This window comes from Primulina eburnea, chromosome 1 (assembly GCF_022965805.1).
Source record: "Primulina eburnea isolate SZY01 chromosome 1, ASM2296580v1, whole genome shotgun sequence".
Classification (NCBI taxonomy): domain Eukaryota; kingdom Viridiplantae; phylum Streptophyta; class Magnoliopsida; order Lamiales; family Gesneriaceae; genus Primulina; species Primulina eburnea.
In genome coordinates, this window is record NC_133101.1 from 48815177 (window position 1) to 48830162 (window position 14986).

At 34.9% G+C, this 14986-nt stretch overlaps 1 protein-coding gene across 1 annotated transcript; it reads left to right on the top strand.

Annotated features, from left to right (window-relative positions):
- Positions 1-9317: 9317 nt before the first annotated feature.
- On the top strand, positions 9318-13313 carry LOC140830224 (uncharacterized). Its single transcript, XM_073193508.1, has 2 exons — positions 9318-12444; positions 12724-13313. The coding sequence occupies exons 1-2, from the start codon at positions 9483-9485 to the stop codon at positions 13086-13088; spliced, it is 3327 nt and encodes a 1108-aa protein (XP_073049609.1). The 5' UTR covers positions 9318-9482; the 3' UTR covers positions 13089-13313.
- Positions 13314-14986: the final 1673 nt, after the last annotated feature.

The window sequence follows — 14986 nt, forward strand, 5'->3', positions numbered from 1 at the left end:
TAACGTTATAGGTGTGTTGAGTCTTACTCACTAGGTGTGAATGATATAGGTGAGCATATTGATCAGGAGATTGGAGGTACCGAAGACTGAGTAGGCAGGGCTGGATGTGTGCACGCTAACCTAATGACCTTATTTCTTCCGCACATCATGTTTACGAGATAAGAGTGATTATTGGAATTTTCAAACTATTTTTTCTTTTTACGCTGATGATTCGAAAGGGGTTTTGAGAATATTTTTAACTGCAATAATTTTCAGTTTCAAATTTCTCTTATTTTAAAAATGGTGATTTACAACAGTTATTGCAAGCATGCTTGTAAATGTTTATTTTCGAATTGTAGCTTAAAGAAAAAAAAATTAGTAGACGTTTCTTTTTAAAAGCAGAAATTCAAAGCGATTAAATCAATCAGTTGCGATACAATATATTCTCAAGATTTTTGATCGCATACTCAAGCTCTACATTCATTGTATTTATCAGTAGCATTCAGACTACGAATTAGTGCATATTTAAATTTTAAAAACTGTATAAGAAGGGTTATACTAAGAGTTTCAGTTTGGCAGTGTGTAAGACCAACTGACGTGGATTATTACACACTGTTGTAATAAATCAAAGTCTTTTAATGAAATCATATCCTCGTGATATAAGTGGTGACGTAGGAGCATTTGAAGTCTTCGAACATTCAGAAAAATTCTCGTGTTCATTTCAGTTATCAGCTATATCCATTTAAAGTATTCAATCTATATTTCAGTCTTTTTCCGCACTTGTTTAAGTTGCATGATTTATATCTATACACAAGATTCTCGGATCAGTTCCTCAAAGAACTGATTCATAATTTTAAAACAGAATTTTAAAGCTAAAGTGTTTATTCAACCCCCTTTCTAAACACTTTACCAACCCAAACCGATACTAAAAAATATGATTGGTCCTAGAATGAAGAACTGGATTATATGTAATCACAATAGAGCTGGTGTTACCACAGAAGATTGATGCTTTTTCAGCAATATCTCCATAGTCTTTCAGTTGTTTCTGAATCTAGAGCAGTTGAGCACAGCAACTTCCAGTGGCTAGATATTCAGCTTCAGTTGTGGAAGTGGCAATGGATGTTTGCCCTTTGCTGAACCATGAGATCAGTCTGTCTCCTAAAAAATGACATGATCCATTTGTATTTTTGTTATCAAGCTTACATCCTATTAATCTGCATCTGAATATTCAACTAAATTGAACTATAAGCCCAAATTTTATGTGCTTTTCAGATATTTCAATATGCGTTTTGCAGCTAAGAAGTTCGATTGTTTAGGATTAGCTTGAAATTTAGCACATAAACATACAACAAACATAATATGAGGACATTTAGTGGTTATGTATAATAATGAACCTATTAAACCTCTATAGAGTGTCATTTCAACTGCTATTCCTGCTTCATCTTTATCTAGTTTAATCGATGAATTCATGAGAGTAGATGCGGCTGAACATGTTTCCATGCCAAATTTCTTTATCAGTTCCTTAGTATATTTAGTCTTCTGATATAGATACCAGTTCCCAGTTGCTTCACTTACAAACCGAGAAAGAATGTCAGTTCATCCATCATATTCAAATCAAATTTATCCTGCATTAATTTAGCAAACTTTTCGCATAATTTGGGGTTAGTTGACTCAAAAATAATATAATCAACATAGATTTGAACAAGTAAGGTATGATCTTTCTTTGAGAATTTGAACAGTGTCTTATCAACTGTTCCTGCAATGAAATCATGATCAGTTAGAAATTTTGATAAGGTCTCATACCATCTCTGGACCTTTTTTTAAGACTCTATAATGCTTTGTTAAGATGATAATCATGGCCAGGGAATAGATAATTTACAAAACCTCATGGTTTTTCGGCATAAACCTCTTCTTGTAACTGGCCATTTAGGAACGTGCTTTTCACATCCATTTGATATACTTTGAAGTTCTTGAAGGATGTGTAGGCAAGGAATATTGTGATTGCTTCAAGTCGAGCTACTGGAGCGTACGTTTCATCATAATCAATTCCTTCTTCCTACCTATAGCCTTGGGTTGGTTCAAGTCGGAAGGATAGTTTGGTCATTTGTTTGCCCGAAAACGTGAAAATGGGGGTAAAAAAGTTGTTCGGTAAGCAAATCGAGTCATTTTTGAAACATAGGTTCAGAGGTCAAATTTCCAGCAAGATTCTGGATATTTTTGGTATTTTTAAAATTATGAAATTGTGTCGTTATCATTAAGTCAAAGTTCGGGGTCGTCCAGTTACGTATTGAGTTGAGTCGTGTGTTGACGGTTCGAGTTAAGTCGAGGGCGGTTTTCAACTTTCTAGAACAATTTTATATCATGTTAAATGTTATTTTTAGAATTTTTAAGGTATATTCATGATATATGCTATTTTCAGAAGTTTTAACATATATGCATGTTTACGCTATTTTTAGCAGTCTCGATGTAACAAATGATATAAGTTATTTTTTTGGAAGTTTTAAGGAATATGGAAAATTATGCATATTTTTATGAAATGATAAAATAAGGAAAATATTTTGAATTAGTAGGGGATCCGTTGAAAACGGGAATGGTGACCTTGCAATGAAAAGGGAGTGAACCGTCGAAAACGAGGGCGGGAATCTCAATAATAATGGACCCATTAAAGAAGTGAATTGTGAAGTTATTTTATGATAGTCGGAGGGATCGTCGAAGAAGTGGACGTTGAACCCAGCGGCCTAGTACTATGGTTTATAGATTGATCAATCGACTGAATGTTATCACTATCGATGATCGGACGTCATTTAAAAATGTTATTGTAAATGGAAAAGTTCATATTTATGAATGATTTCAAAAGTCATATATCTTTGAAAGTTTCGTATTTGCATGACATATCTATTTTTAGTAAACGTAATTTTTACGCATGTGATTGTATAAATATGTACTTGCTATATCAAAGTTGAGCATGCTGAGCCATTAAACTCATTAGGTTTGAATGGTTGCTGGTGATGATGATTTTGAGTCGTGATAAAACGTTCACTACTCATTTTTTTTTAAAATATATGCAGCCCCTAAACTTATAAAAAGCTTGCAATTTAGTCTCTGAATTTTTGAAAATTCCATATTTCACCTTAGAATTTTTGTCATCTCAATTTCAATCCCTGGACTTCTTAAATTTAACAGTTTGACCCCTGAAATTCTCGGCCTAGTGCAATTTAATCCTTAAACTTTTGGTTTTGCACTTTGGTCCTTTAACTTTTCGGTCCCTTCATTTTTAAGCCCTAAAATTCTTATTTGGTTCAATTCATTCCTTTGCAGTACAAAAGCTTATTTTTATGCCCAATTTCTATAATTTTCAATGTCATCCCTTAAATTCAACTCAAGTAGAGCTTGCAACCTATTTTTCTCTAAGTTCTTATTATCTAAATTAATTGCAATAACAAATTTAACATTTTATGTGATAAAAGAAATATAAAAATGTTAAACAACTCGGTTACCAGTAATCAGAGTCGTGTCTGGATCTGTTTCATCCTCCTCAGCATGCATGACATAAGATCTGCCAACAGTGGGTCCCTTCTTCTTTGGGAAATCCATGGCTTTATGTCTTTCCTCTTTGCAAATAAAACACTTGTATGTTCCCCACATGCACTTGCCAGAGTGTAGGCGATTTCATTCTTTTCACAGTGGCCTCTTTTTAGGTTTTGGGGCTCCAAACTGTGGTGGCTTCTGTTGCCTCGGTTTCTTCAACTGTCCTTGGGGCATTTGCCGCCCTTGAGATTCAGGAGGTCCCATAAATTTCCGCTTACTTGCCTGAGAATTATGCTGGTCCTGCTACCTCTTGCGCTGCATCTCAAAATCAGTATCATTCGAGGCTTTCTTAGCTTGGAAAGCACAAGCAGTGACAACTGCATAATCCGCTGGTCACATCAACATCACATCACGACGTATAGTAGGTCGAAGGCAATCCAAGAAGTGCCTTAGTTTCTCAGCAGCGTCTCTAGCAATGAGGGGCACAAAGTGACAACCCATATCAAAACTCCTAATAAATTCAGCCACATAAATGTCTTTCTGATGGAGACTCATAAACTCCCTCTTCAAAAGTCCTAGGACGTCAGCAGTAAAATAATTATCATAGAAAGTGTTCTTTAATTGCACCCAAGTGACGGTGGCTAGATTAATACCATGTTCAGCCCTTTCCCACTAAAGAGAAGCATCATCTCTCATCATATAAGTAGCACACCTAACTCGGTCAGTATCATCCATATTCAGGTAATAGAAGTGCACCTCAAGTGATCTAATCTAACATATGGGTCGGTGTTTCCTGAAAACGCCTTCGGACCCAGCCTTCGGAACTGATCATACACATCGTGTTGTGGCTTCAGAGCCTACTGCTCAAAGAAACGTGCCATACCCTCCAGCACACGCGTAGCAGCATCCTCGTTGGGAGATGGGGGTGCATTCTCTATACGATACTCATTATTATCAGCTTTCCTATCAGTACTAAGTGTGCGTCTAGGAAGCATTATAATCGCGAACCGTCAAATCAAACCTAAACTAGAAATTTTCAAAATGGCATAAGCATCTTAAATCCTCTAAAAACTACTCAAAAGCATCAAAATGTCATAAATGTCATAAAATCTTTTAAAATCATACTAATGCCGAAAAACTAATGAAGATCTTCGGGTTATGTGCATTATCAGTCTAACTAGTTCAACTATCAAGTTCTCCCATATCATCATAAACATCATGTTGACCTGCATTATTCACACCTAGTGAATCTACTGACTCAGCAAACCTTAACCGTTATAACAAGTAATATATATATGTTAACATGCGACAGTGAAAAATACTTTTAATAAAAATAGATTTTCATAAACTTGCGTAAACTTTAAACCTTTTTCCTTTCATCATAAATATATACATATGCATTTCCTTTAAGGTGAATTACGTTCATGAATTATGATCATCCTTTCATCCTTTGGTTGATTGATCAATCTCAGCTGTAACCAAGTTACCAGGCGGCGAGGCAACATTAACCACTTTTCTGTTATGTGCCTTGTCCTATAGTATGCGGGGACATCAGCGACACTCTCACCCATCAACTGAGCCTTGGCCTTATATATCATCATATCATTTGGATGGAAATTTGGTCATCGGGCTCCTTCTGAGGCATTCTCCGATTAACATTATCCCTCTGGGACTCGTCACTCACAAATCCCCATTTCCTTACCATCACACTTAAATCCCTTATTTCAAAACATTTTTCCTCGTTTCCATCACTTCAGAAAAATACATGCAATAATATTTTTTTTCTTTTAAACCAAGCATGCAACACGTCTTTTGACATTATCATTAACTTTCAAAATAAATTTTTTATCATTCATTACAGCATTCAGGGCACTACTAGTGTAAAATACCATTTTGCCCCATAAACCCTAACTCTCCCAATTTACGCTTAGACCTTAAAATAACAACCCGAATACATCTAAACTTAACATAACAACTTAAAATATACTCATAAACATTCCTTAGACGTAAACGTAAGTTCCTTGACTAATTTCCTGATTCGTTTTCAAATTTAATCGTACGTCCCGGTTTTAACCTGAATTGACTCAAAACTTAACCAAACTTCAACCATAGCTTATTAACACCTAATATACCCTATAAAACCCTAACCAAATCGATTAAAACCCTTGAACAAGTCTAGAACCTTGCTGGAAATTTTTCACTTATTTTTCGAACCCTAGCTTGATCAAACTCTATGCCCCTTCATTCCTAGCCCTTGGTCGACCCAACCAGCCCCTATGCAACCACACCTAGGACCATACTCGAGCCCTTATCAAGCTAATGGAATAGGCCCTACATCCCTTTCACGTGGACAGCCCTTAACTCATGACCTAAGCCTTGCGCGTCCCCTCAACTAGCATCCCATGCCCTAGCCCTTGCACCAGCCATTCCTTAGCCTATCTAGGACCATGACTAGACCCCCTTAGGGCCCTTGAATGCATCTCAAACATCAGCTAGCAGCGCTCCCTCCTAAGATGAAAAACGCAAACCATAGTTCCTTAGCTATGCATCTATGAACCCTTAAACATGTTGAAAAATGTCTACTCCCATAGCCCTATCATGGCAGCCACTTTGTGCATCATAAACATGAATTTAAAAACATAAAAACTCAAGTTTTGCCATAAAAACAAAAATATAAGAAAGTGTATCATATTTTTCACGAAATCATGTTAGATACACATAATAGTGTATGAACTATGAGTAAAGGAAGATTAAGGTGTGTCTTCGCATATTTCTCACACGAATTTGATCCTTGACGCGAGGGACGATGACAGAGAGACGGGGGAGAAGACCTTGCTGAAATTCCTTCAAATCCACGTGAACAACTTTTAAAAAAAAAACATGTGGTGTGTGTTTGTGTGCTGATGGTGGAACAAGCCTTAGGTTTCTAGTGTTTAAACATGTGGTTTGAAGTGTTTGGGTTTAAAAAACTTTATCTTTTGATATAAATAATTGGGTAGGAGTTTAGGCCCAATAACCTCAGTATAATAGGCCCATTAGGCCCAATCTAGTGCAGGTAAATATTTCATTTAAGAAAATTTTTGAAAATATTAGTCGAATTCCCAAAAAGTCATTATTTTCGTCAAAATTTGATCACCGGTTTAAAATACGACTTGACGAGTAACATCTTGAAAAGTACCATTTTTGAAAATATCATATAAAATATACCATATATTAATTAATTAAAAATAATAATTTAATAAAATATTTTTCCTTTATGGTCCACGATTTCCGTTCCTCGATCGCGTCTCGGATAACCTTTAAAAACACAATTTTATGCATCTTGGTGAAAACTATATTTTAAACATGTAAACATGCCTACAACATTTAATAAATGCAATTAAAATAATTTAATTAAGCATTTTCTAATTTTTCTAGATTTGTATGCAGTTAGATTACGTTATCGCACTTATGACCTTACACGTGAGATGCGGACTATCGAGTCATCTAGGAGGCACAGTGCATACCCGAGGACCTAGAAATTCCGCATATGTTAAAGATTTTGAAGATTTTATGGATTATTACTTTTATTTCCAGATTGTTAGGATGCTACAATTTCTTGAGTTACATTTTAGACTTTTATTGCTTATTTTATTTATTACACATGAATGATTATGGATATTATGGAATTCATTTATTTGACTTTATGCAAGTTTATTTATGATGAATTAATTATGCATGTTGTATGAATTAAGAATATTGTTTGGAAAAATACTAGTGTAAATTAAATGAATTTAGAAGTAGGGCCATTTTATATATTTTTTTGTAAAAGTTTTCGTTGAAGATTGAGACTATATATAAGATCAATTGAACCAGCCAACAACAACAATCTTAGACTGAAAAGAAAGCCACATCTCTTTGCAAAAATATTACAAGTAGTCAGATTAAAAAAAAAGCACACATTGATTCTTTATTTATCTGGTCATATCAAGGATCATATTTGTGCACATAATTCTTCTGTTTTGTTCGTATAAGTTGTGAGCAAGAAACTCTAATGCTCTAAGTTTTTCAATTTCCTAAGAGTCTCAATTAGACATTGTTAAGTCCTACTGAGGTTGGTAATTTCAAATTACTTGTAATTACCAATGTCTTTGAGTACAAAACTTCTTTGAGAAAAATGGTGACGTAAGAGTATTGAAATCTTTGAACATTCATAAACATTATTGCGTTCCTTTATCATTTAATTTATTTTCTCTTAACCACCAAACTGAATAGCCATTTCTTCAAACCAGTTTCAGTAAGCCTACTTCTGCACAGTCACACTGATTGACTTGCTGAAAATTCTACTAACAAAAAGAAAGTTCAAGCATTATTAACACAATCAAAATAATCTGAAGAAATTTTTTTACACAAATATATACGTTATAGGCATGATTATTTTATTAAATTGTATAACTAAAAATTTACATGTATCTGTTCGTTAAAATCAATCATCAATCAAAACTCTAAATATATAATGCACGAAAAAGTGATACTAATGAGTAATTAAAAAACACGTAAATTATTTTCTACTTAAAAAATAAATATATGATATAATATTTATAATAAATATAAATTATAATGATAATTGATTTGTATTTGTCAAACTATTAAAACTTTTACATATGATATTTTAATATATTTATTTATTTATTTTGAATCAAGCTAAATAATTCAACAAACACAAATAATATCATTTTTTATAAAAGTTTATTTTTTTAGTTATATTTCAAATTTTTATATTAAAAATTATATCGGTAGTTTAAAATTTATATTTAATTATTATTTTATGAGTTTATTTGATATTTACTATATAATCTTATTTAAATATGTATTTCATTACATATATTTATTTGTTTATTATTTTAAAATTGTATTTAATAAGAAATTAAGAATCATCAATAATTATCAATGTAGTCTACAAAAGATCGATTATAATATAAAATTAATTATTTATAATATAGAATTCTAAAAAAATTCTACTAGTAGTAGGTTAAATAATATTTAAATTTAATATTATATGTTATATTTTACTATCAATAATATTATTTTATTAATTTTGATATTGTTTTGATAAGTTACTCATAAGTATTTTAAATTGATAATTATTTGTCGTTGGTGTGTTTCACTTCTGTAAATTATGATTTGTACATTAATAAAATCCCTAATTTGGTTGATTTTTAAGTTGTTATATGTTTTATACGTGGTGTTTATATATATATATATATATATATATATATATATATATATATATATATATATATATAATTTGTTTTAGTTCATTTCGTTTCATATATTATACTTATTAAAATTTATTACATAACATAAAATCAAAAGCTTGAATTTTAATTTGGGAATTTTTTTTAAAATTAAATTATATAAATTTTTAATTATTTTATTTGTCTAACATAACAAGATAAACAACAATATGATTCAAAATTTTTTTTAAAAAAAATCAAATTCGTAATTTTTTTATATAATAATTGATATTTTCATACATGGTACTTCATGCAAGTAGGATAAAATGTGGGAAAGTAGATTGAAAACTATAACTCATTCATTCAAAGAACGAAAGAATTTGATACAGTGGATGGCATTTTTGGCTACACAAAACAATGATTACTAGCTAAATATGGTAATATTTTATTAAAAATTAATAATAAATATAATTGATGCTTATCAGTTATCACCACCACAAAATAATAAAAACATAAAAAAAATTCTGAAATGGAATCTACGTGTTCCTCCATTAATTAGTTATAAAGAAAGACAGCACTAAAAATTTTCAACTATCGTGTCAGCGTTCACACGCTGTGAACGCTGAAACCTGAAAAGCGTCAACCGACTTTCAACATTTGGTCTTGTCACCTCTCTCTCCCACTTAATTCCAAGCTGTTTTTCTCTAATTTCACACTTTGATTCCGGTTTTGTGTTTTTCGCACTTCAGCTCAGTTAACATGAAATGGGTCTGTTTCTGTATGCTTTTCTTGTTCTGTTCTTGTGCTATGAGTTTGGATTCTACAGCCTTGTTGTCATTGATTAGGCACTGGAAATCAGTGCCTCCATCCATCAAACTCACCTGGATTTCTTCTGATTCCACTCCTTGCTCATGGGTTGGGGTGCATTGTAATCGCCGCAGCTCTGTTGTTGGATTGAACCTGTCTAGCTTGGGGATTTCAGGACAACTGGGGCCAGAAGTGGCGCATTTAAACAGCTTGAGAGCAATTGATGCAAGTAACAATGATTTCTTGGGTTCAATTCCTCAGGAAATAGGCAACTGTAGTTTTCTTGAATATTTAGATCTATCTGGCAACAGCTTTTCTGGTGAAATCCCAGAAAGTGTGGGAAATTTGCCGAGATTGAAGTATTTAAGTATTTTTTTTAATTCTCTCACCGGCCGAATTCCTAAAGCCTTGTTTCAAAGTCCATTCTTGAATACAGTTTACCTCAGTAACAACATGCTGAGTGGTTCGATCCCGGACAATGTTGGGAACACGAGTAAGCTTGAATTTCTGTATCTGGGATCCAATCAGTTATCTGGAACTATCCCTTCATCCATAGGGAACTGCAGCTCTTTGAAAGATCTCTACCTAAATGATAATTTGCTAGAAGGTTCACTGCCCTATAGTTTGAACTTTCTCGAGGTTCTTGCGTATTTAGATGTGAGCGATAACAATTTGAAAGACAGGATTCCATTGGGTATGGGTAGTTTCAAAGAATTGCAGGTTCTGGTCTTATCAAACAATCCATTCAGTGGACGTGTTCCACCAGTCTTGGGCAATTACAGCAGTTTGACAAGTCTTGCTGCTGTTAATTGTGGCCTAACCGGACCTGTCCCTTCTTCTCTGGGTCAACTAACTGAGCTGAGGCTGCTTTATTTGTCTGCTAACCTGTTATCTGGAGCAATACCGCCTCAATTAAGTAAATGCAAGGTCTTGAATGACTTGCAGTTGTATGGAAACCGTCTCGAGGGTATGATTCCAAGTGAATTAGGAATGTTAAACGAGCTTCACACACTCATGCTTTATACCAATCATTTGAGTGGACGAATCCCTATCAGTGTGTGGAAGATTCAAAGTCTTCAGAATCTTATTGTGTATCAGAATAATCTTACCGGTGAGATACCAGAAGAAATCGTCGAGTTGAAGCAGTTGAGAAACGTTTCCTTGTTTGACAATCAGTTTACTGGAGCTTTACCTCAAGGACTTGGAATTAATAGTAACTTGACTCTCTTGGACTTCACCAGAAACTACTTCACCGGCCCTATTCCTCCAAACCTTTGCATCAATAAGCATCTGAGGAAGCTTTTATTGGGTCAGAATCGTTTTCAAGGAAGTATCCCTTCTGATATAGGAAGTTGCATTACTTTGGCCAGATTAATACTCAAACAGAATAAGCTTACAGGTATCCTCCCCGAGTTCGTTGAGAATCCAAACATTCTATTCATGGATCTTAGCAATAACAGTTTAAGTGGATCAATACCCTCAAGCTTAGGTAACCTCAAAAACATAACCTCTATAGATTTATCCATCAATAAATTCACAGGTCGTATGCCCTCTCAGCTAGGAAGCCTTGTTCATCTAGAGGCATTAAATCTGTCTTACAATGCTTTTGAAGGTTTGCTTCCATCATCTTTATCGGATTGTTATAAATTGTCAAGCCTTGATGTTAGGCATAATCAGTTAAATGGCATGATTCCCCTCAGCCTAAGAACCCTCACGGAACTAAACAACTTGGATCTTAGCGAGAACCGATTCACTGGGGGAATTCCAGAATTTTTGTTTCAGTTTAAAAAGCTTTCTTCTTTGCATCTTGGCGCAAACTTATTAGGTGGGACCATTAGTCCTAACATTGGTTTGGAAGATGATGCTCAAAGCCTTAGATCTTTGAATTTGAGCTATAATGGAATGACAGGTCATGTTCCTATGGAACTGGGAAAATTAACACTACTGGAACAATTAGATTTATGTTTTAATAATCTGTCTGGAAGCCTGGACGCCCTTGGTGAACTACATTCTTTGCTTGAGGTCAACATTTCCCACAATTTTTTCATCGGTCCCGTGCCACCTACAATGTTGAAATTTGTTATCACAACTCCATCATCTTTTGTGGGCAACCCAAACCTCTGTTTCAGTTGTCATCCTGAAGGTGAATTCAATTGCGTAGGAAACAGCCCTGTCCCCATCAAATCTTGTCAGCTGAAATCGAGTAGACGAGGTGGCCTCAGGAAAGTTGATATCACTATGGTAGTTTCAGTATCATTCCTCTTGGCATTGATTCTGGTTTCTGGAATTTCTTACGTGTGTTTGCAGCACAAAGCTAAGGAACAGAATTTGCCAGTCTCCGCCAAAGAAGGTGCTTCCTCACTGCTGAATCAAATTTTGGAAGCCACAGAGAACCTCAAAGATACATATATTATTGGGAGGGGAGCACATGGAACGGTATACAAGGTGACACTGGGTCCGGATAAAGCGTATGCTGTGAAGAAGCTTGGATTTTTGGGGTTCAAGGGGAAAAATACCAGCATTGTTAGAGAAATAGAGACCATCGGGAAGGTCAGACATCGTAATCTTGTGAGACTCGAAGATTTTTGGTTGAGAAAGGAGTACGGGTTAATCTTGTATAGTTACATGAAAAATGGAAGTCTTCATGATGTTTTGCATGAAACAAGTCCTCCACCGTTGCTGGAGTGGAACATTCGATACAAGATCGCCCTTGGCACTGCCCATGGACTATCGTATCTCCATTTCGACTGTGATCCTCCCATCATCCACCGAGATATCAAACCGATGAACATTTTACTGGATGCAGATATGGAGCCTCATATCTCGGATTTTGGCATTGCCAAGCTCTTGGATCAGTCTGTTGCTTCAACTACATCGAGCGTGATCCAGGGAACCACTGGCTATATGGCTCCAGGTTAAATTTTGTTTTTATTTATCATTCCATTACTTTATTTGCTATAGTATCCGTCACGACTTAGAACCACGAGCCTGCACAAGTCCAACACTGGATAGCAGGCTCCTGCATTAAATTGATTGCCGCGACTTGTGAGAGGAGTTCTTTGTGTAGTATCATAAAGCTATCAAAAAAAATCTAATAATGTGATGTTTGGCGGGGTATTTCAGTAACCGATAAGATATAAACATATCCATGAGAACCACGATTCTAATATTTGATGTGATTTTTTTTTTACAGAAATTGCCTTCTCCACCAAAAGTAGCAAGGAGTCTGATGTCTATGCTTATGGCGTCGTTTTGTTGGAACTGATAACCAGAAAGAAGGTTTTAGATCCATCGTTTGGTGGGGAAATGGATATTGTGGAGTGGGTAAGATCCATGTGGAACACAACAGAAGATATAGAGAAGATTGTAGATTCAGACCTGTTGGATGGATTCTTGGATTCAAATATACAGCAGCAAGTAAAGCTCATGCTTTTATTAGGCTTGAGATGTACCGAAAAGGAGGCAAGCCGGAGACCATGTATGAGAGAAGTTGTGAAGCAACTATCACTAGCCAATTCCAATTCCAATTCCAATTGCAGAAGCAAACACAAGCTCTGATGAACCCTTTTGGTATTTTTCAGCGTTTATCACTGACCGTGAACCATCATTTTTTGTAACTGTAGGCTCTTTAACAAGATAGTAGTTTGACAGGTGTATGCTCGGTGAAAATGACCAGTGTTTATTTATACAACTTATGTAGTTTGTAGGAATGTACTCAAGTACCTGTTCTCGTTCTTCCTTTATTTGTTCAATCGATATTTTCGTCTGATTTTTCATTTTCCACAGTGAACTGTGGTTAACAGTTTCAGGATCTGGATCCCCTTAAAATGCCATTATTTTACATTTAATCGCTTCACACACAAGACTACAAGATGTGAAAACTTAATGTTAATTAAATCAGAACTTTAAAGATATCCGTGTAATCATCGAAGCTTCTAGAGGCTGTGAATTAGTTAGGACAAATTTGTAGGTGTAATTTACGTAAAGAGTTAATTTCTCTTTTAATAAATAGATCGAAACGTAACCATGATGCACCAGCAAACAAGGATGACTATGTATTTATAAAAAATAAATAAAATGTTTAGATGGGAACCTACAATATGCAGCCATAACAATGCAGGCAAATATTGTATAATCAATTATCAATTAATCATTTTCCACCTGTTTTCCACTTGATGGGTAAGAGAGTTACTTTCTTGGTGGAGGCATAAGTTACTACTGTTAGAGTAGATGTCCTGCAAGCCAACGGTTGGCTAGAGAATTTATTGACTCAAGTGTAATAAGCAATCTTTATTTTAATATAATTTACTTTTTAATGGTTTCGTTATACTTTATCTGTATACCCATGCAAGCAGCATAGATAAAGTCCTTGATTATGCTTTAATACAAATGAATCGTAATTCGATGTTAAAACTCATTTGTAAACACTGCATATTCTAAATTCGTTCCTAGTCGATTCAGCCGCCTAAAACATGGATAAATGTCGCTTGAGCTCGAGACTAGCATCTGTGATGTTGTGTACTGCGTTTCTTGGTAAGGGCATAGAGATGTCCAAACATACAGATGTGTAGTCATATGATGATTATACCGAACAACCCTCCCTCGGACTTTCCAAGTGGTTATCATTCATCGAGAGGATAAGTCCGTGGTTATGATTGTACACCATTAGTCCTTACGACCCGAGACAACACTGAGGCTCTATATGCTAGGGCTGTGCTTTGACTCGTTTACCGGCTCCAGGAGAGTCATCAGGTGGCGAGGTTGGGTATAGTTGCGACACTTATAGTGTGGGGACCCGGACGCTAATCAAGTTCTTAATCATAATTGGGACTAATTAATCAATTAAAAACAGGGTCTAAATTTTTTTTTTTAAAAAAAATGCGGAACGTAGTGAAATCAAACATATATACATCTCAGTATATATAAAATACAATACAAGTCTTGTACTGCATGCATTCCAACTAAACTAAGGTTTAACAACTAATGTCAAGTGTTCAAACCCTATTATATATCAAAATCAAAGTCCGGAATCTCCACTCTAATCACGATTTTTCTTCATCTCCTCAACCCTGAACTTGTCCCACCTGTTGTCATGTACACATACAGACAAGACAACAGCCGGATAATTCCGGTGAGAATATAATCCCAGTATAAATCAACGAAACATGCAATCATATAAACAAATATAAAGCATGTAATCAGGTAACAAAGATATGTATCAATATCTGAAACATAATCAATATCAAACTGTCGACAAAGGCTCGTGACTCCACGACTCAGACTAGATTCAATCCTAGCCTAGGGATCCCGGTTTCCAGACATTGGCATTCCATATCGACCAACAGTAATAGAAAACACTCCAGTTCTATCCACGTCGATATAGTATCGATCACCAGTAATAGAGAAGCTCTGGTTCTATCCACATCAGTACAGTATCGATCACCAGTAATAGAAGA